Source organism: Mesoplodon bidens (assembly GCF_964165515.1).
Source record: "Mesoplodon bidens genome assembly, chromosome: 8".
Taxonomy (NCBI): Eukaryota; Metazoa; Chordata; class Mammalia; order Artiodactyla; family Ziphiidae; genus Mesoplodon; species Mesoplodon bidens.
In genome coordinates, this window is record NC_138165.1 from 43,075,225 (window position 1) to 43,098,977 (window position 23,753).

Here is a 23,753-nt window from a genome sequence, read left to right on the forward strand (position 1 = left end):
TAATACCAAGTCCTAGTGTACCTAAATCTCCTACAATGCCTTATATTTCTAAAACTAAGTATGACTCCATGTGGTGTATGTTTATGAGGTGAAACATCACATAGATAGATGACTATCCAGTGTAAGTCTGTTCTCACATTCTGCTTCAGTGAACTAGAAAGTTCAAATGAAGAGGTATAGTTATGAAAATTACCAAGCCTTAGGCTATTATAATTTTAAAAGCAAAACAAGTTCTGCTAACATTTTCTAACACTATCCTGAAGTTTGGTTAATATCTAATTTTCCTGTCGTTAACTTGTGCTTTCTAATGGAGCACAGGAAATCAGGTATGTATTGTACTTAACATTCAAAATAAAATTCTAACCCATTTATTTTGGTAAAATAGAGTTCTCTATAGACACCTTAACTAAATACCATTATATGATCCTACTGACCCCATGTTCTAAAAATATATAATAGATGTAACATAGTCCCTAGAAACAAAGTCTCAGCTATCCCTTATCTAGAAATATTTTATTCTATAATATCAATTAAACAAAGGATAAGGAGACTGAATAAAGAGAAATGTTTAAACAATTGTTTAAGTTAGAGTGGTGGTCCACATGCTAGAAAATCTAATTGTAAGCACAGACAGAAGCAAAAATTTTAAGCCATCTGCAATGTGTTTAAGGTTTATCCTGCACCAGATAGGTAACCTTAGAGTAGTTTGCTGGACTAAATCATTGATATTGGTTTATATTCTTTATGGATGCTGTACATGAACATGATCTCTTGGACTTTTATGTCTAAGTTTATAACCTCTTAGACTTTTTTAAAAAAAAGAGGCCAATAAGGTACAAACTTTCAGTTATAAGATGAATAAATTCTGAGATCTAATGTACAGTATGGTGACTATAGTTAATAATGCTGTATTATATACCTGAAATTTGCTGAGAGTAGATCTTAAGATAACTACATGAGGCAATGAACGTGTTAATTAGCTTGACTGTGATAATCATTTCTCACATCACATATGTATAACATCATGGTGTAAACCTCAAATATACAATTTTTGTCAGTTATACCTCAATAAATCTGGGGGGGAAAGGGGCTAAGAAATCTCTATGTTAATATTAAGAGAGTACTTCATTATATTTAAATCAAACTATTTCACAAAACCATCTCCACCAAAATCGTGGATAACACATGAACTTAGTTAGATTAAGTTAACTTAACTAAAAGATTTCTAGTATAGTCTGATTTCTATGACCAGGCAAATAAAACAAAAACAGTCAAGTTTTATATACTGATAGACAATCCAGTATGCTCAAGACTTTCTCACGTGGTTATTTGCCATCTATATGCCTTCCTTAGTAAAGTGTCTCTTCAAATCTGTGAGCTATTTTTCCTTGGGTTGTTTTTTTTTTACTGAGTTTTGAGAACCTTTGGGTTTTTTGGTTTTTTTTTTTGGATACAAGTCCATTATCAGATATATTATTTACTACAATTTCTTCCTGTCAGTGACTTGTCCTTTTAATCTCTTAACAGTGGCTTTGTAGAGCAATTTTTTTTTCATTTTGATGAAGTCCAGTTTATTGATTTCTACCTTTATGGGTTGCCTAATCAAAGGTCACACAAATTTTTCTCCTATGTTTTCTTTAGAATTTTATAATTTTAGGTTTCACTTTTAAGTTAACTTTTTATATAGTGTGAGGTATGCATTTTAGATACTTTTTTCACATGGATATCCAGTTGTTCCAGTACTATTAAAAATACTATCCTGTTTCCACTTAATAGCCTTTGCCTATTTCTTTTAAATTAGTTATCCATATACGTGACATCTTAATAGCATATGGAGTCTTCCAAATCATAAGTGTATATATATCTCTTCATTTTTGTAGTTCCTCTTTAATTTCCCTCAGCAATATATTGTGGTATTCAGAGTAAAAGTCTTTGCATATCTTTTGTCAGATTTATCACTATTTCATATTTTTGATTCTATTTTAAATGACTTTTTATTTTAATTTTGATTGTTTGTTACAAGTATATAAAAATACAACAACTGTAGTATTCCTGTATCCTACAGACATGGTAAGATCATGTTTGTTTTAGTAGCTTTTTAAAAATACATTCCGCTGAATTTTCTAGACAATCATGTCATCTGTATGACCAGCTTACTTTCTCCTTTCTAATGTTTTGTTTATTCTTCTTGCCTTATTCCACTGCCTACAACCTCCACCGTAACGTTAAGTAGAAGAGGTAAACGCCAATGCCCTTATCTTTTTCTGATCTTATGGGGAAAACATGCAGTCTTTCAACACGAAATATGATGTAGGATTTTTACAAAAGCCCTTTATTAGGTTGAGGAAGTTCCTTTTTATAATTAGTTTGCTCAGGGCTTTTTCTTACTTTCTTTTTATTTTTTAATCAGGAATAGAATTTGGGTTTCATCAAATAGTTTTCAGCATCTGTTCCAATGGTTGTTTGATTTTTCTTTTTTTTGGTTTGTTAATTTGGTGAATTAAGTTGATTGATTTTTGTATGTTAAACCAGCCTTGCTTTCCTGGGATGAACTTCACTTAGTTATGATGTACATTCATTTTACATATTGAGAAGATTGATTTACTAAAGTTTCATTTAGAATTTTTAGATCTATATTCATGAGGGACATTGGTGTGTCATTTTCAATTCTTGTAATGTCTCTGTCAAGTTTTGCTCTTTGAAAATGCTGACCTCATAAAATGAGTCAGGAGGTATTATCTCCTCTTCAATTTTCTAAAACTTTGTATAGAACTGCTCTTATTTCCACCCAAAACGTGTGGTAGAATCCACCAGTGTGGTCATCTGGCAATGGAGTTTCCTCTGTGAAAAGGATTTTTAAACTACAAATTTATTTATTTATTTATTTATTTTTTGTTGAATATACGATTATTGGGTTGATTTATTTCTTCTTGATAGTTTTTGTTGTTTAAGGAAATTATCTATTTTATCAAAATTGCCAAGTTTATTGACATAACACTGTAAATAATATTATTTTCTAACCCTTTAAAGAACTGTAGAATCCATAATGATGTGACTGTTATCATTTCCAATGTTGGTAATTTGTATCTTCTATTTTTCCTATTAAGTGTGGTCAGAAATTTATCAGTTTTACTGATCTTCTCAAGGTAACAGCTTTTGGTTTACTCACTTTTATCTAAACTTCTCCTCTTTTATATTTCATAATTTCTATTTTGATCTTTATTATTTCCTTTCTTACATACTTTGGATTTACTCTCCTCCCTTTTTTCCGGCCCCTAAAGGAAGAAGCTGAAGTCATTGATTTTAGATCATTTATATTTTCTTCTTTTAATATAGACGTTTAGTGCCCTAAATTCCCCCTAAGTATTGCTTTCAGTGGCACCACAAACTTTGATATGCTTTATGTTCATTTTCATTCAGTCCAAAATATTATTACTCTTACTTTTGACTTCTTTTTGTCGCATGGCCTGTGTCAAAGCATATTATGTAGTTTCCCAATATTTACTCTACACCATGCTCCACAAATCAGTCTGGTTGGAGGGTACAGGCATTATTGCTGGTCCTAAGTGTGCACTGGGGCAGTGAGACCTCTAAGATTTATGAGTTTTTTCCTCAAACTTGGGTCATCTTCTCACACATGTGCACTGTTCAGTACTCCATATTTCATGAGTTCTCTGTGTGTGCAGCTCTCTCCTCTCCATTACTCTGTCCACTAAATTCTAGTTGCCTTGAGCTCTCCAGACACTCTGTCCCATTTCCTCACCCCATGGAGTCCACTGGGATCTGGCTAAGTCTCCCTTCATGTTGCTGAAGTCTAGACACTATCTCAAGGCAGTAAACCAAGGCAACTCAAGGCCCCTCCTTGTTTGTTTCCCATCTCTCAGAGACCATCATCATTTATGACTTACTGTCCAATGTCTTGAAACTCTTTTTTCATATATATTTTGTCTGTTTAAAAAATTGACTTAGGTTTCTCTGTGTGTGTGTATGTATAAATTCAGTACCTGTTACACCAACCCTAGATGACACTTTCCTAGTTTTTTTAAACTCAGTTGTTTTATTTAAGCCATTTTATGAGTGTAGGTAAACATTTTACACTGTAAGTTCTTAGAATGTCAGTGGTTATCTCAGAGGATGTTGCATCAGTCTAAAAAGAAAGGTTTTGTTGTTGTTGTTGTTGTTTGTTTTTTCTAAAATTTAATCTCTTTTTGGTCAGGAGAGATTTAGAACCACATATTGACTAACGTTTAGAGCAGCAGTATTTTATATATGTATTGCATATTCTGGTTTTAAAGGGCTTTTCATGAACATTCTCTCATTTGATTATCTATGGTTAAGGCCTAGATGCAAACATACTAGAGCTTAGGAGACGTGCTACCTTACCCAAACTCACACAGCTAATAAGTGCTAGAGCTAGGTCTTGAACCCAGGCTGCCTCCCTCCCAGACCATTCTTGTAACCACTAGTCTACCCTTCAGGGCAGTGGGACACTCTTCTGAGTCTTTTGCTGCCTTCTGACTCTTTTTAATGACCTCAGTTGGTTCTACAGTGACAGATTATGTCACATACTGTGCACTTTTGGAAATAATGCTCTTGTGCTATTGCCTCATGCAAGGCAAGGATTTCAGGTGGTGATGCTTATTGGGTGGTACTGATAACATCAGGGATATTATTCAAAGATAGATGAGTGGCTCTGTGCGCAATGGATAGTGCATTGGACTTCTAAAGATAGATGATACCTTTGATGATAAATTCATACTATACTGGGTTAATTTTGTCATAAACTATTTTATATGAATATTCATTTCTGAGTTCTTCCTATATAAAATTTCAACCCCTAACAATTTCCAAGATCTACCATTTCATATTCCTCTTCTCTTCCTTAGTTTTTTTCTCTTTAACACTTATCACCAGTATATATATATATATATTTTAATAAATTTATTTATTTATTTATTTTTGGCTGTGTTGGGTCTTTGTTGCTGCACACAGGCTTTCTCTAGTTGCGGCGAGCGGGGGCTTCTCACTGTGGTGGCTTCTCTTGTTGCGGAGCACAGGCTCTAGGCGCATGGGCTTCAGTAGTTGTGGCTCACGGCCTTCAGTAGTTGCAGCGTGCAGGCTCTAGAGCGCAGGCTCAGTAGTTGTGGCACATGGACTTAAGTTGCTCCCTGGCATATGGGATCTTCCTGGAACAGGGCTGGAACCCGTGTCCCCTGCATCGGCAGGTGGATTCTTAACCACTGCGCCACCAGGGAAGCCCTATCACTACTATATTAATGTATTTTGCTTCTCTTGTTTATTGTCTGTCTCCTTCACTAAAATATAAGTTCCATAAGGACACACAGTTTTGTCTATTTTGTTCACAACTGTATGTCCTGTACCTATTGAGTAGGAAATCAATAATATCAGTTAAAATTTACATTTACATCTTGAAATTTATGTTATTTTGATGATTGTTGTGTAAAGGAGTGGAGAACAGTATCTGAGGCTAAATTTTCAGGAGCATTAGGATCTACTTGTACATATTCTCACTGCTACTGGATATGTATTATCCATAAGAGACTAAAGCGTAAAAGAAGAAGATAAAGTCACTAGATGAGACAACCGTCTCAGCATTGTTCAGGAAGATTGCATTTACATGTTAGCTTCTACCCTCTCTCCTGATAACACCATCAGTTGTCAGGGCTGTCATGTTATGGAGGGATGGACCTTTATAGGGGAGAAGTGGTACAGTAATTAGCAGCATGGCCACTAGTCACAGAATGCTGGGGTTCAATTTTCAACTATTCTACTTACTAGCTCTATAAATATTAGAAGTCACTATTATTTTATGCCAAGAATTTTTATCCAGAGACTTCAAGGGATTTTTCAACCCTTTGAAACTGTGTTCAAACCTACTGTGTGTAGGAGACAGATGCATCTTTCTTGGGAGGTCTACAGTTTTCATCAGATATTCAAGGTCTGTCAGTACTTACAATACTCTGGGCATCAAAGGTCAAGTGATACTGTTATAAAATAAATCTCCCAAAGTGTATTCTTTTGAATTGGCTTAAACTCCCATAAGGCCAGCCAGAGTACTAATTTTTTTGCAGGAATTTAATATTTCTATGTTTTTCATCCTCAAATCTACATAGACCAGAGCTATAAGATAACTATAACTTTACTATTATTATAATCACCTTTTCACAGTTGAGGTTAAGTAATTTGCCTATACTAACATGATGGAGACAAGAAAACCTCATACATAAATCTACAAAAGAAATGATCACATTTTACTGTCACTGATACCTATGTATCTCTTCTTTGAGATGTGCTTCCCTGAGAGTAAAAGCATTAGGCCTTCTTCACTTTGGCAGTCTCAGGATCCGGAAAGTGTAAAGGACATACTACATGTTCAATATATGTTTGTTGTATAATAATTAAGCTGGATATTAGACATAGATCTTCTGATTATAAATCTCCAACATATTCTCATTTCCTGAAGTCACACATCACGTTATGAAATTAATCTAAAGGATAGTGTCATCCCTTTGCTAATGTACTGTTCCAGCATTTTCTCTCACTCAGTATCTTCCTCAGCCAGGGTACCAACTATTAAGCTAACACATATTCATGTCATAGAAAAGAAAAGTAAAGTAAAACATGAATCAAGAGTCTAATAAAAAGCAAAATATACATTTTGTTTCTATTGATAGCATACGGAAACTAAATCAAAGACCAGTCACTTAGGAGTACTTTATCTCTTAATAATCTCAAACAACCAATGGAGTACTTTATCTCTTAATAATCTCAAACAACCAATCACAGAAAATTGTGTTATTATTTAGTGATCTGATCATTCTTATGGCCACTAGTTGCATTCACTCTGTTCACCTGGTATCTGCATCACATACCATATTTTCAAATCTTCCTTTCTGATACCTTAATATCTCTGTTGTATTTCCTGATCATGTTCTCCTGGCATATCATATTATTCCACTAAATTCCTTCCTAATACATTTCTCCCTGACACATCTTTCAATCAGTTAGATGAAGAGCATCCATCTAATCTGGGAGCTCTGTGAGGAAAGTAAGGGGAGCCTACTGGCAGAAAATCAAGCTTAACAGGTGAGCAGAAAAGAGGTGAATAAGAATGTTAGGAAAGAAGGAAAAAAAGATGGGCAATAGGATCACTAGGTAAGAGTAGTATTGCTATGTTGATTTTTTTTCCTTATGAATTTCCAGCACAGCATCCAAGGAATATTGTTTAATGAATGTGTAAATACGCTCTTCATTAAATCTAAGGGTAAGAGAAAATTGTTTTTAAGGTCTTGAGTATACTATCTTTCCTTTCTTCCCCCCTCCCTCCCTCCTTTCCTTCTTTATTTTTTCTTCTTCTTTTTTAAACTGTCAGCTCTTATATTCTGTACTTTGAGAACTTCACTGAGTAAAAAAGTTGGGTCCCCAAATGTCCCAAAGATTGTGCAAAGATGTATTCTGTACTTCATAACAAGAAGACATTCCTGAGTATGCTACTAAGTCTTGTGGGGCAAGCTCCATCCAACTATGAGTATATAAGCAAATATGGGAAGAATAAAATTTCATTAACTAATGATCTTCTCAGGCATTGGACTATTAGGAAGATTTATAGGCAAAAAGTTGTATAACAAGGACATCCTAGTCCTTCTAAAATAATTCAGATTATCCAAGATCCATTAAATTCCACATTATATAAATTCAAAGTAATTCTCATTCTCAAATTTTGACATTTGCTTACACAACATCAAACATATTTATATTTGTCAAAAACAAAGTTTACTTTCTAAATAAGAAATTAAAAGGCATAACTCTTGAACTTCATAGATTAATATATCTAAACTCTAATAATTTTGTTGTGCAAATAATGCCAGCAAAATGATAGAGTGTTTCAAATCATTCAGGTTAAATTATAGGAAAGAAAAAACAACAGTATTATTAATTTAACTCATTTTTTAAATGATACTGAATGTGGTTTGAAGAAAAAAACAGTATGTTAGCCCTTATTGTTTCTTAGTAAGAAGGAATATTTATGTGTATTTAAAATTTTTGAATGTAATAATATGTTAAAATTATTCATATGCTTCCTAGTATTGGTTATACGAGGGATTAATTCTTAATTTTGTTTACTTGGAAGGCCATTTAATAAGTGCATTTGCATTATTAAAACTGATTTATCAAACAATAATGTCTATGACTGTGAAAAGTCATGTTACTTGAATTATCCAGAATTCCTTTGACCACAGGTTATTCTTAAAGGTATTTGAGAATAACCTCAAGCAGCACTTGCAAATTCAGATATCATAAACACTTCCAAGTTTCAGTTCAAAAACACAAAGTGATTTCATAGGATAATGCTTTATTAAAAAATAAAGCCCGTCTTTTTAGAAAAGCCCTAGTGTCTTTGAATTATGTATAAAATAATTATTTTGAAAACTTAAAAAATGCCTCTAATTTCCCATTTAACAGTAAATATTGCATGCAAAAAGACTCTAGCAGTTTCTAAACAAGTATTAAAATGACCAACTGAACAGTAATTTGTATCTTACTATCTTACAAAAAAGATTTGACAGTAAATTACTGAGTCTATATGTGCATGCTACAGCATAGTATGTTCAGAGTCAAAAAATAAAGTAAAATGCAATTACCCTAAAAGACATTTCAAGATTCTCTCCACCCCAGATATCCATTCCTGCATCGTAAGTTCCTATCTCTTCAAAGTAGTTTCTGTCAATAGAAAATAGGCCACCAGCCATAGTAGGGGTCCTAGTTGAAAAAAAAACAAAAAGAAAAGAATATCTTTTGAAAACAATGTGTGGAGTTTAATGAGACTACAGCAAATATTTTTGAGACATTTTAAATTAAAAAAATAGTACTCAAAAATCTCAAACTGGAAACATAAAGCCAAGTTGTTAGAGGTTTTAAAATTAATAAATAGCATTTTATTTCACACTTTCTGTAAAACTAAATTTAGATTAGTCTTTATTTTTCTTACAGGTGATCAAACAGATACAAGGAAGGAACACTGGCCATTTAAGACAGAGGCATATACATCCTTTCTGAAAGGCATAGTGAAGAGAAGTTAGTGCTCTTAGCACTATCCTTAAAGAGATGAACTGGTCATGAAACTACCAGTTGTCTTTTGTCACCTAATTATAAATTATTTTAATATGAACTCTAGAAATGTATGGAAGTGGTTTCTCTATGAAAAGATCTATAGCCTATTTAAATATGAAAAATATTAAATGCTGTAAAATGTTGATAGGCAATAAGTATCTAATGATAGTCACATAAGTATAATAAGTACCATAGAACTTTATATCTAATTGTTTACAGCTGTTTACCTAATTAAAATGATAGAATGAATCATATAACCCTATGGATAAACATAAATCCTGTACACTATTCACAGTTTTAGAAGGACATTTGGCCAAGATCCAAAACTTTTTACTAGTAATAAATGCTTTTGGTTCTCATATTCAAACTTTCTCTATAGAAACTAAGAAGTCAGGTGTTAAGTTTCAAAAAGAATAATTAATTTTTAATCTGAAAAGTTTCATTAAAATCAGTGGTTAATGTGTGAACCACACAAGTCTTTCTGTATAAGCAGTGTGAATTGAAACTGAAAAAGAAAGTTCTAGTTGTTCACAAATGAATCTATACTAGCAATGATTATTTCTGAATAGAGGTTTTCAACCTTTGTAGCACAGTAGCAGCACCTGAAGCATCTTTATAAAATACATTTCCATGCTTGGGTGCCACTCTCTGCAGATTTATATTTAATTGGCCAGGAGTGCAGCCAGACCTTTGATATTGCATAAAGTTCCCAGATGAGTCTACTGTGCTGCTAAATATGAGAAATTGATCTAGTAACTTAGATTTGGAATGTTCATCCAGGTACAGTTGACCCGTGAACAACATAGATTTGAACTGCTCGGGTCCAATTATATGCAGATATTTTTCAACAGTAACTACTACAATACTACACAACCCATGGTTGGTTGAATCCTCTGATGTGGAGAAACCTTGGATACCAAGGGCTGACTATAAATTATACTCAGATTAACCCCTGAGTTATTCAAGGGTAGTTTGAGATTGTTAGAAAACTAAATGTTCTATTTTTCTCAAAATTATATCCTCTTCTGCCACCGGATATGATCATGTCCTCTAACTGAACAGTGTAGTTCATTGAAAAACTACCAAATAATATTGTACTTGGATATCTACCGTATCACAGAGTTATTGATTTCTCCCAGTGCTCTCACTGTTTTATACTCAGGTAATTAACTGTCCATCAGTTGGAGTAGCAGAGCCTCACTTGGTCTGAGCTGTTTTATTACTTTTGGTCTTGCTGGGTTCCTATCAAGAACAGTATCATTGACCTACCAAGTAATAAAGAGAAACACTAACAAAGCTAAGCACATGGTAATTATGGAGTAGCCATGACCCTCACCTGATTGGGGTTTTGGAACTCCATGGAAATAACTGTATAAGGTATTACAATGCTGAACAGTCTAATGAAACGAGGAACAGAAATTGCTGCAATTATCCTATCATAATGTAACCAGGTGCTTAAGAATGTTAAGGATGCATTTTTAACGATCAGAGTGCCTGTTCACTTATCTATTTACTAATAGGGAACTAATGCATTTAAATACATGTATTTAAACTTAAATATATGTATTGACTTTCATCTTACAGTTGGTGATAATTCCTACAAATATGTGAGAAATATATTATAAATGGCTACAATAAATTATATACTTAACCATAAAAATGACTCAAATAAGTTTTATTTTTAGTTGAAAAGTAACAAAAGCTAAAAAAAAAAATTGCTCAAAAAATTCCTGTATTTTCTGAAGATGGATGTTCCTAGGGAGAATTTTTTTTTTTGTATTTGCAATGTCAGTTAGCTCTCTCAAACAGTCCGGGGATGGTGCCTTAAATAATATCTACAGCCACAGACAGTGTTGTGTAGCATGTTCTGTTCTAAGTTAACTGCTCTGTAATGTCCCCCCATGAACTATTTACATATACCTGTTCAGAACTTAAGTGTTCAGGGTACCTAGAAAATTAAAAACCTTGATTATAGTTGAGTTAGCTAAAATTGTCTTTTTAAGGTTGTGTCTCTGCAATGTCAGACCAACCAATTCCATCAATTTTATTGGGGAAAATATAATCAACCCAATGGCTGCAAATATTACCTACCACACAGTTAAGTAGGTGAAGATGAATTGAGTTAATAGAAGTAAAGCACTTGGCACGGTGCTTGGTACATTATAAATAGTTAATAAGGCTGGGTAATACATCTTTCTTGTTGTTGCTGATGTTAATCATTCAATCAAAATCTTAAGTGTCCTTCAATTAATTTTGCCTCCCCATATACATGTTGTCATTTTGGATTTCAAAATCATTTAAAAACACTTCAGATCCAAGAGGTTGAACTCTGAAATCTGCCTCTCTGAACACACCTTTTAATTTTTTAACCCCTCCTATTTCAATCCTATGGAAGTCACTTTTTATCCTTCGTTGATGGTTATCATTCCTTAGCTATTCCATATTCTCACAGAATAACTCCCTGCAGAAATTGTTTGCTTCCCTCCTCCTACCCCCTCTCCAAGACCCTGCCATGTCAGCGAACACCTAGCTGAGCACCCTAGGTTCTCTGTCCTTGCCTGGCTGACCCCACTCTTTTTATAAATATTAGTTCCTGGGTAAACTTACCCTTCTCATCTACCTCTGCTCCTAAGACCTAGAGAATCACTAAAAAAGTAATAAGCTGAGGTCATCTGGTCCTGCTACAAGTCCATGTTATTGACCCTCTGCTAGTCCCCAAAGACCTAACAATCCCTTTACCTCTATTTGTTCACCTGTCTCATTTTTAACTGAATATTTTCCAAAAGTTTTGGACTATTCTCAAGAAGTTGAAGATTGAGGCAATGCATAAAATCTAAACTCTCTCAATCATGAACTCTAACGTCCCTCAATCTCTATGTTAATATGTGTATGTTTCTCAGGGCCTCTTCCTTCCTCTTGTCTCAAAGAAAAGAATGTCTCCTTTCCTCTCACTGTGGGATAGCATTCACCCTTTTGCCCTCAGCCAGCTCTTTTCTGACTATAAGCATAGTTTTTTTGTTTTTATTACCCCTTGATTTACTGAGACTTGCAGATATTGTGTATTTTACAAATTGAAGGTTTGTGGTAACTCTGAGTTGAGTAAGTCTATCGGCATCATTTTTCCCACAGCATTTGCTTACTTCATGTCTCTGTGTCATTTTGGTAATTCCACACTATTTCAAACTTTTAAATTATTATTATATTTGTTGTGCTGATCTGTGATCAGTGATCTTCGATGTTAACTATTGTAGTTAGGTGCACCACGAACCACGCCCATATAAAACAGTGAACCTAATCAATAAATGTTGTGTGTGTCCTCACTGCTACACCATCCAGTTGTCCCCCTGTCTCTCTTCTTTTCCTTGGGCCTCCCTATTCTCTGAGACCAATTAATAATCCTACAATGATCTCTAAGTGTTCAAGTGAAAGAAAGAGTCCTACGTCTCTCACTTTAAATCAAAAGCTAGAAATGATTAAGCTTAGTGAGGAAGGCGTGTTGAAAATCGAGATAGGCCTAAAGCTAGGGCTCTTGTGCCAAACAGCCAAGTTGTGAATGCAAATGGAAAGTTCTTGAAGGAAATTAAAAGTGCTACTCCAGTGAACACATGAATGGTAAGAAAGCAAAACAGCCTTATTGCTGATATGGAGAAAATTTGAGTGGTCTGGATAGAAGATCAAACCAGCTACAAAATTCTCTTAAACACAAGCCTAATCTAGTGCAAGGCCCTAACTCTCTTCAATTCTATGAAGGCTGAGAGAGGTGAGAAAGCTGCAGAAGAATGCTTCTAAAGCTAGAAGAGGTTGGTTTATTAGGTCTAAGGAAAGAAGTTGTCTCTATAACATAAACCTGCAAGGTGAAGCAGCAAGTGCTGATGTACAAGCTGCAAATTATCCAGAAATCTAGCTAAGATAATTATTAAAGTTGGCTACACTAAAACACAGATTTTCAATGTAGATGAAACAGCCTTATATTGGAAGAAAATGCCATCTTAAGACTTTCATAGTTAGAGAGGAGAAGTCAATGCCTGACTTTCAAAGCTTCAAAGGATAGGCTGACTCTCCTGTTAGGGGCTAAGGAAACCCGGTGACTTCAAGTTGAAGCCAATGCTAATTTACTATTCTGAAAATCCCAGGGCCCTTAAGAATTGTGCTACATCTACTCCACCTGTGCACTGTAAATGGAAAAACAGAGCCTGGATGATATAGCAAATCTGTTTACAACATGGTTTACTGAATGTTTTAAGCCCACTGTTGAGACTTGCTAAGGTGAACCTGGTCACCTTAGTGCTTTAACAGAGACGTACAACAAGATTAATGTTGTTTTCATGCCTGCTAACACAACATCCATTCTGCAGCCCATGGATCAAGGAGTAATTTTGACTTTCAATTCTTATTCTTTAAGAAACTCATTTCATTAGGCTATAGCTGCCATAGATAGTGATTCCTTTGATGGATCTGGGCAAAGTTAATTGAAAACTTTCTGGAAAGGATTCACCCTTCTAGATGCGATTAAGAACATTCATGATTCATGGGAAGAGGTCATAATATCAACATTAATAGGAATTTGGAAGAAGTTGATTCCAACCTTCAAGGATGACTTTGGGGGGTTCAAGACTTCAGTGTAGGATGTAACTGCAGATGTGGTGGAAATGGCAAGAGAACTAGAATTAGAGATAGAGCCTGAAGATGTGACTGAATTGCTGCAATCTCATAACAAACATTTAACAGATGTGGAGTTGCTTCTTATGAATGAGCAAAGGAAGAAATAGTTTATTGAGATGGAATCTACTCCTGGTGAAGAGTCTGGGAAAACTGGGAAATGACAACAAAGGATTTAGAATATTATATAAATTTAGTTGATATAGCAGTGGCAGGATTTGAGAGGATTGACTCCAATTTTGAAAGAAGTCCTATGGATAAAATACTATCTAACAACATTGCATGCTACAGAGAAATAATTTGTGAAAGGAAGAGTCAGTCGATGGGGTAAATTTTACTGTCGCTTATTTTATGAAATTCCCACAGTCAGCAGGCATCAACACTGAGGCAAGACCCTTCACCACCAAAAGATTATGACTTACTGTACACTCAGATAATGGTTAGCATTTTTTAGCAAGTATTTTTTACCTAAGGTGTGTATATTTTTTTAGACACAATGCTATTGCACACTTAAAAGACTACAGCATAATGTAAACATAACTTTTAAATGCACCAGGAAACCAAAAATTTGTGTGACTTGCTTTATTGTGATATTCACTTTATTGCAGTGGTCTGGAACCAAACCCACAATCTCTGAGCTATGCCTGTACTCTTTTAGCTACGTGTTCATTGACTATTACATTTGTGTCTTATGTCTTTGATTTCTAGATTGTCCCCTTGAGCTTACAAAACTGTTCAACTAAGTTCTACCCTAAACCATAATACATCTTCACTCCATCCTACTACTCATTCAAACCAGGGACATATATTTTCTATTCCCTTCACTGGTGACCTTATTGAAAGGATACTTTCTACATACTCCCTCAACTCCTCTCGACCTTCTCACTAGAATCTGGATCTTGCTCCCATCTCTATAATAACCTCTTTCTGAAAGGGCCCATTGATGATGAACTTCAACAGCCTTTCCTTGCCTTCTTCCTTTGAAAGCATTTAACACAATTTACCAACCTCCTTGCTTAAATTCTTTTCATTTCTGACTCCCATTGCATTGTTCTAGAGAGCTTTTTCCTTCTATCAGTTTAAATATTTATTTTATGATACTTATTGATTCCCCTTCCTCTTCCTTTCCCTTGCTGGCTATCAGATCTCAGTCAAGCTCTTAGTTTCACATCTGTGACATGAGTATAATATACCATTACAATATTGTTTTGCAGATATATGTGCTTAATAATTATCTTATTTTCCCCAAAATGTAGTCTTCTCAAGGGTCTCTCAGTGGCACTTTTCTCTTTCTAACTCTTTACCTGTATCAGATCATCAGTCATATGCCTTTAACCATCACCTCTATGAGGATGACTCCTGATCTCTGTTGTCTTTTCTCTCTTCCCTCCTTTGCATTGGTTGTGCTTTTCTAAGTACTCACTAGATGTTTACTTAAAAAACTCCTTCTGACTCTGCTCAGTGTATGTAATATAGAACTGAGAATGTGCTACCACATCTGTTTCTCTTTCAAAGTCCTCTATTTTTTTCTAGCGTCCTAAGACTTTATTCATCAGAACTTATTTCATCAAACCACTTTCCAGCACCTTTTTCTTTTTTGCCTCATTCGGTCATTTCCCAAATACTTCCTTTTTTTTTTCTTAAGTATTTTTGACATTTATCTCTGTTATCAGGGTCACTTTCCAATTTTAGTCCTTTTATTTCTAACCATTTGTTAATGGAACTCTCTTGCCTCTAGAGTCTGCTACTTCTAAAATTTATCCTACAAATCACAGCCAGATTAATTTCTGTAAATCAGAATTCCTCTAAAACTGTTGACCAGATGTTTCAAAACCTATCTTAATAAATTCCAGCTTTTTATCTTGGCAGCAGGGATCTGGACCTACCCAATGAGCTCCTCCATTCCTTTTAACTATTTATCTGTACTTAAAGTGTTTAGTTATACCAGTAAATGCTTCACACTTTCCCACCTTGGTGCATTTGTTCACATCAATTTGCCACTTGAATTTTCCTTTGTAAACTCCCCTTATATGTTCATACCTGCTCCATTCTTAAGTCAATGCAAAGTTGATATATTCCATACAGGCTGGCCTTAGTACAAGCCTCTTCCCTCCAGTTTGGTTGTAATCTTTCCCTTCTACCTTGTACTACAGCACTCTATTTCTCTCGAGGCAATTGTCACTTCTTATTGAATATTATGAGTATTGAGTATTTGACTTCCATATTTGAAAGTCAAAATTACCTGCAGTTTTATTTCTGAAATTGCAAAAAAATTCTTTGCTTACATCTGCTAAATTGATAATAAAGATGCCTTCACTAATTCTAGGGTGTTTAAAGACCTTATCCTCTACTTAGAGTTCTGGGGATTGAGTTTGATAGTATTTTAGAATTACAGATATAAAGCTTTATAACAATGTATAGTAGTAAAGAACTCAAAAAGTAAGCATCTGACATGGAAAAATACTGAAGCTTTTCAGCAGAACTTGATAAGTCCAAAGAAATTGTGACATAATACATTTGATTATTAAGTAATGCTAAAATGCAAGGCCTGCATTTTCTCCAATAAGACAATATATCCCGTACTTCGCACTGGGATAACCACCATGTGTGTGAAAAGCAGGTAGACAGTAAAGAGACTCTAAGAGGCAGCCAATTCGTTTTTAGGAGTATAGACTTTGTATCTAGATTGACTGGGTTCAAAACTCAGTCCCACAGTGTCACCTTCAGCAAGTCACTTAAACTCTATGCTTTCATTTGATCGTCTATAAAATGGGGAAATATGTTTTAATGTAATACTCTTAGAGTAGTATAAACACAAAGCAAGTACTGCACATTTAAATACTAATTTTAATAAAGAAGAGGAAAATATCTGTTTATCAAGATTATAATCAAGAAAGACAAATACTGTATGCTAACACATATATATGGAAACTAAGAAAAAAAAAGTCAGGAAGAACCTAGGGGTAAGACGGGAATAAAGACACAGACCTGCTAGAGAATAGACTTGAGGATATGGGGAGGGGGAAGGGTAAGCTGTGACAAAGTGAGAGAGTGGCATGGACATATATACACTACCAAACGTAAAATAGCTAGCTAGTGGGAAGCAGCCGCATAGCACAGGGAGATCAGCTCGGTGCTTTGTGACCACCTAGAGGGGTGGGATAGGGAGGGTGGGAGGGAGGGAGACGCAAGAGGGAAGAGATATGGGAACATATGTATATGTATAACCGATTCACTTGTTATAAAGCAGAAACTAACACACCACTGTAAAGCAATTATACTCCAATAAAGATGTTAAAAAAATAAATAAAAATAATAAAAATAAAAGCTAATGGAGCCATGAATAAAAATATCAATAAGTAATATTATGAATAGTAATAATAAAAAAAGATTATAATCAGCTTTATCTTATTGTTTTCAGAGTCTAATCAATTTTTAATAGAATTGCAATATTTTAGAGCTTTAAAAGCCCTACAGATTTGGTCAACCAAATTTAATTGCAATGTATTTAAATGACTTGTTCAAGGACCCCCCCCCCAGGTAGTTAGTGGTCCAGTTAGGAAAACAATTTCTTTCTACATATAAATTATCTATCTATCTATCTATCTATCTATCTAATCATCTGCCAATCCATCATCTCTCAATTTATCCTTATAACTCACACAACAAAGGGTTTGAGGTAGCTAATTCAAAATACATTTTTTCTTATTTCAAGCTCCAAATTTATGTACCATGTTTTCCTGTGAATGTTAGTACTGCTCTTCAAAGCAATTTCTTTTAAAGTTATTGAAACATCATTTCTTCTCACTAATCCTTTGATGTATCAGGATTCTATTTAACCTTGCTTGGCAAATAACCAAGATCTCTGGAGAAAAAGTTTAAAGAAGATTTGTGAGACCATAGCTCAGCTTTAGGCTGTTATTTGAAACGGTCAAACTACACAATATCTAGACTGTTAATGTTTAGCTCTATATAATAACATTTCTCATATATTATAAACCATGATAAAGAAAAATGATAAGCATAAATATTTTATTATTTACACAAATGTGAGGCAAATAGCTGAAATATTTCCATAATTTTGATTTCTTCAAATCTTAAAATACAATGACTTCATTTTGTTAACCTCTGTGAAGGCTTAGAAACCAAAGGAAAATTAGACGCTGTGAGTATCTCTTTGTCCGTCCATATTCTGTCAACTATACTCAATATAGAAAACAGAAGAAAGGAATCAAAGGGATAACCATCCTTTTACTAGAGTAATGAATAATTGCATGTTGAATGTAATTAAAGGTTTTTTCAGAGAATAAAATGGGAAGTTTAGTGGAATACTGCACACCACAACACTCATTTGAACATATGTTGAGTAAGGAGATGCAGATTTTGGTAGAGAAGAAACTGTTACTTTAAAAGTTTATGCTGACTTAGGCTCTGAGAAAGGGAAGCTTGCTCAAATCCTGTAGAGTTTATGGAACACAGTTTCAAAGCTATTTTTATTTTTTCTTTATTTGTTTATTTTATTTTTTTAGGTTTTGACAAGGTTTAACTTACTTTTTTTGAATTTTATTTTATTTTATACAGCAGGTTCTTATTAGTTATCTATTTTATACATATAAGTGTATATATGTCAACCCCAATCTCCCAATTTATCCCACCACCATCACCCATCCCCCACCCCGCTTTCCCACCTTGGTATCCATACATTTGTTCTCTACATCTGCTTCTCCAATTCTGCCTTGCAAACCGGTTCACCTGTAACATTTTTCTAGATTCCACATATGTGCGTTAATATATAATATTTGTTTTTCTCTTTCCAACTTACTTCACTCTGTGTGACATTCTCTAGGTCCATCCACGTCTCTACAAAAAAAAACAATTTCATTCCTTTTTATGGCTGAGTAATACTCCATGGTATGTGGGTACCACATCTTCTTTATCCATTCCTCTGTTGATGGACATTTAGGTCGTGTCCATGTCCTAGCCAATGAACACTGGGGTGAATGTGTCATTTTGAATTACGGTTTTCTCTGGGTATATGCCTAGTAGTGGGATTACTGGGTCATATGGTAGCTCTATTTTTAGTTTTTTAAGGAACCTCCATACCGTTCTCCACAGTGGCTGTATCAATGTACATTCCCACCAACAGTGCAGGTGGGTTCCCTTTTCTCCACATCCTCTCCAGCATTTGTTGTTTGGAGATTTTCTGATGAGGGCCTTTCTAACTGGTGTGAGGTGATACCTCATTGTAGTTTTGATTTTCATTTCTCTAATAATTAGTGATGTTGAGCATTTTTTCATGTGTTTGTTGGCCACCTGTATGTCTTCTTCGGAGAAATGTCTATTTAGGTCTTCTGTCCATTTTTTGATTTGCTTTTTTTTTTTTTAATCAAAGCTACTTTTTTTCTTTAATTTTTAATATCTTTATTGGAGTATAATTGCTTTTGAATGGTGTGTTAGTTTCTGCTTTATAACAAAGTGAATCAGCTATACATACACATATTTCCCCATATCTCCTCCCTCTTGCATCTCCCCTCCCACGCTCCCTATCCCACCCCTCTAGGCGGTCACAGAGCACCGAAGTGATCTCCCTGTGCTATGCACCTGCTTCCCACTAGCTACCTATTTTACATTTGTTTGTGTATACATGTCACTGCTACTCTCTCACTTCATTCAAGCTTACCCTTCCCCCTCCCTGTGTCCATTCTCTACATCTGCATCTTTATTCCTGTCCTGCCCTTAGGTTCATTAGAACCATTTTTTTTTCTTTTTCAGATTCCATATATATGTGTTAGCATTCGATATTTGTTTTTCTCTTTCTGACTTACTTCACTCGGTATGACAGTCTCTAGGTGCATCCACCTCATTACAAATAACTCAGTTTTGTTTCTTTTTATGGCCGAGTAATGCTCCATTGTATATATGTGCCACATCTTCTTTATCCACTTCTCTGTTGATGGACATTTAGGTTGTCCATGTCCTGGCTATTGTAAATAGAGCTGCAATGAACATTGTGGTACATGACTCTTCTTGAATTATGGTTTTCTCAGGGTATATGCCCAGGAGTGGGACTGCTGGGTCGTATGGTAGTTCTAGTTTTAGTTTTTTAAGGAAGCTCCATACTGTTCTCCGTAGTGGCTGTATCAATTTACATTCCCACCAACACTGCAAGAGAGTTCCCTTTTATCCACACCCTCTCCAGCATTTATTCTTTGAAGATTTTTTGATGATGGCTATTCTGACCGGTGTGAGGTGATACCTCACTGTAGTTCTGATCTGCATTTCTCTAATGATTAGTGATGTTGAGCATTCTTTCATGTGTTAGTTGGCAATATGTATATCTTCTCTGGAGAAATGTCTATATAGATCTTCTGCCCATTTTTGGACTGGGTTGTTTGTTTTTTTGATATTCAGCTGCATAAGTTGCTTGTAAATTTTGGAGATTAATCCTTTGTCAGTTGCTTCATTTGCAAATATTTTCTCCCATTCTGAGGGTTGTCTTTTCATCTTGATTATGGTTTCCTTTGCTGTGCAAAAGCTTTTAAGTTTCATTAGGTCCACATGTTTTTTTGTTTTTATTTCCATTTGTCTAGAAGGTGGGTCAAAAAGGATCTTGCTGTGATTTATGTCATAGAGTGTTCTGCCTATGTTTTCCTCTAAGAGTTTTTTAGTGTCTGGCCTTAAATTTAGGTTTTTAATCCATTTTGAGTTTACTTTTGTGTATGGTGTTAGGGAGTGTTCTAATTTCATTCTTTTACCTGTAGCTGTCCAGTTTTCCCAGCACCAATTATTGAGCATGCTGTCTTTTCTCTATTGTATATTCTTTCATCCTTTATCAAAAATAAGGTGACCATATGTATGTGGGTTTATCTCTGGACTTTCTATCCTGTTCCATTGATCTATATTTCTGTTTCTGTGCCAGTACCATACTGTCTTGATTACTGTAGCTTAGTAGTAGAGTCTGAAGTCTGGGAGCCTGATTCCTCCAGCTCCGTTTTTCTTTCTCAAGATTGTTTTGGCTATTCGGGGTTTTTGTGTTTTCAAACAAATTGTGAAATTTTTTGTTCTAGTTTTGTGAAAAATGCCATTGGTAGTTTGATAGGGATTGCATTGAATCAGTAGATTGTTTTAGGTAGTAGAGTCATTTTCACAATGTTGATTCTTGCAATCTAGGAACATGGTATATCTCTCCATCTGTTTGTATCATCTTTAATTTCTTTCATTAGTGTCTTATAGTTTTCTGCATACACGTCTTTTGTAACCTTAGGTAGGTTTATTCCTAGGTATTCTATTCTTTTTTGCTGCAATGGTACATGGGAGTGTTTCCTTAATTTCTCTTTCAGATATTCCATCATTTGTCTAGGAATGCAAGAGATTTCTGTGCATTAATTTTGTATTCTGCTACTTTACCAAATTCATTGATTAGCTTTATTAGTTTTCTGGTAGCGTCTTTAGGATTCTGTATGTATAGTATCATGTCATCTGCCAACAATGACAACATTATTTCTTCTTTTCCCTTTTGGATTCCTTTTATTTCTTTTTCTTCTCTGATTGCTGTGGCTAAAACTTCCAAAACTATGTTGAATAATAGTGGTGAGAGTGGGCAACATTGTTTGTTCCTATATTAGAGGAAATGGTTTCAGTTTTTCACCATTGAGAATGATGTTGGCCATGGGTTTGTCATATATGGCCTTTATTATGTTGAGGTAAGTTACCTCTATGCCTACTTTCTGGAGGGTTTTTATCATAAATGGGCATTGAATTTTGTCAAAACCTTTTTCTGCATTTACTGAGATGATCATATGGTTTTTATCCTTTGATTTGTTAATAAGGTGTATCACATTGATTGATTTGTGTATATTGAAGAATCCTTGCATTCCTGGGATAAACCCTACTTGATCATGGTGTATGATCATTTTAATGTGCTGTTGGATTCTGTTTGCTAGTATTTTGTTGAGGATTTTTGCATTTATGTTCATCAATGATATTGGCCTGTAGTTTTCTCTTTTTGTGACATCTTTGTCTGGTTTTGGTATCAGGGTGACGGTGGCCTCATAAAATGAGTATGGGAGTGATCCTCCCTCTGCTATATTTTGGAAGAATTTGAGAAGGATAGGTGTTAGCCCTTCTCAAAATGTTTGACAGAATTCGCCTGTGAAACCATCTGGTCCTGGGTTTTTGTTTGTTGGTAGATTTTTAATCACAGTGTCAATTTCAGTGCTTATGATTGGTCTGTTTATATTTTCTACTTCTTCCTGGCTCAGTCTTAGAAGGTTATGCTTTTCTAAGAATTTGCCCATTTCTTCCAGGTTGTCCAATTTATTGACATAGAGTTGCTTGTAGTAATCTGTCATGATCCTTTGTACTTCTTCAGTGTCAGTTGTTACTTCTCCTTTTCCATTTCTAATTCTATTGATTTGAGTTTTCTCCCCTTTTTTCTTGATGAGTTTGGCTAATGGTTTATCGATTTTGTTTATCTTCTCAAAGAACCAGCCTTTAGTTTTATTGATCTTTACTACTGTTTCCTTCATTTCTTTTTCATTTATTTCTGATCTGATTTTTATGATTTCTTTTCTTCCACTAATTTTGCAGGTTTTTTCTTCTTCTTTCTCTAATTGCTTTAGGTGTAAGGTTAGGTTGTTTATTTGAGATGTTTCTTATTTCTTGAGGTAGGATTGCACTGCTATAAACTTCCTTCTTAGAACTGCTGTTGCTGCATCCCATAGGTTTAGGGTCATCGTGTTTTCATTGTCATTTGTTTACAGGTATTTTTTAGTTTCCTCTTTGATTTCTTCAGCAATCTGTTGGTTATTTAGTAGTGTTTTGTTTAGTCTCCATGTGTTTGTATTTGTTACAGATTTTTTCCCATAATTGATATCGTGTCTCATAGCATTGTTGTCGGAAAAGATACTTGATACTATTTCAATTTTCTTAAATTTAGCAAGGCTTTGTGACCCAAGATATGATCTACCCTGGAAAATATTTTATGAGCACTTGAGAAGAAAGTGTATTCTGTTGTGTTGGGATGGAATGTCCTTTAAATATCAATTAAGTCCACCTTTTTTAATGTATCACTTAAAGCCTGTGTTTCCTTATTTGTTTTCATTTAGTATGATATGTCCATTGGTGAACGTGGGGTGTTAAAGTCCCCTACTATGATGTGTTACTGTCTATTTCCCCTTTTATGGCCGTTAGCATTTGCCTTATGTATTGAGGTGCTCCTATGTTGGGTGCATAAATATTTACAATTTTTATATCTTCTTCTTGGATCAATCCCTTGATCATTACGTAGTTTCCTTCTTAGTCTCTTGTAATAGTCCTTACTTTAAAGACTATTTTGTCTGATAGGAGAATTGCTACTCCAGGTTTCTTTTGATTTCCATTTGCATGGAATATCTTTTTCCATCCCCTCATGTTCCGTCTGTATGTGTCTCTAGGTCTGAAATGGGTCTCTTTTAGACAGCATATATATGGGTCTTCTTTTTGTATTGATTCAGCCAGTCTATGTCTTTTGGTTGGAACATTTACATTTAAAGTAGTTATCAATATGTATGTTCCTATTACCATTTTCTGAATTGTTTTGGGTTTATTATTGTAGGTCTTTTCCTTCTCTTGTGTTTCCTGCCTAGAGACATTCCTCTAGCATTTGTTGTAAAGCTGGTTTGGTGGTGTGAATTCTCTTAGCTTTTGCTTGTCTGTAAAGGTTTTGATTTCACCGTCGAATCTGAATGAGATACTTGCTGGGTAGAGTAATTTTGGTTGTAGGTTTTTCCTTTTCATCACTTTAAATATGTCCTGCCACTCCTTCTGGCTTGCACAGTTTCTGCTGAAAGATCAGCTGTTACCCTTATCAGGATTCCCTTGGATGTTATTTGTTGGTTTTTCCTTGCTGCCTTTTTTTTTTTTTTTTGAGTTTCCTTGCTGCTTTTAATGTATTTTCTTTGTATTTAATTTTTGATAGTTTG

The 23,753-nt window shown here is 34.7% G+C and overlaps 1 protein-coding gene across 2 annotated transcripts in view; it reads right to left on the reverse strand.

The window, feature by feature from the left end:
- The window catches only part of GALNT13 (polypeptide N-acetylgalactosaminyltransferase 13), a gene marked incomplete at its 3' end in the record, with an annotated part of 475,050 nt that overhangs the window by 188,874 nt on the left and 262,423 nt on the right, over positions 1-23,753 (reverse strand). For both annotated transcript variants that reach the window (XM_081242298.1, XM_081242297.1), the window contains exon 6: positions 8,664-8,781. In XM_081242298.1, the coding sequence (XP_081098424.1) occupies positions 8,664-8,781 (118 nt within the window). The remainder of the gene's footprint in view (positions 1-8,663; positions 8,782-23,753) is intronic.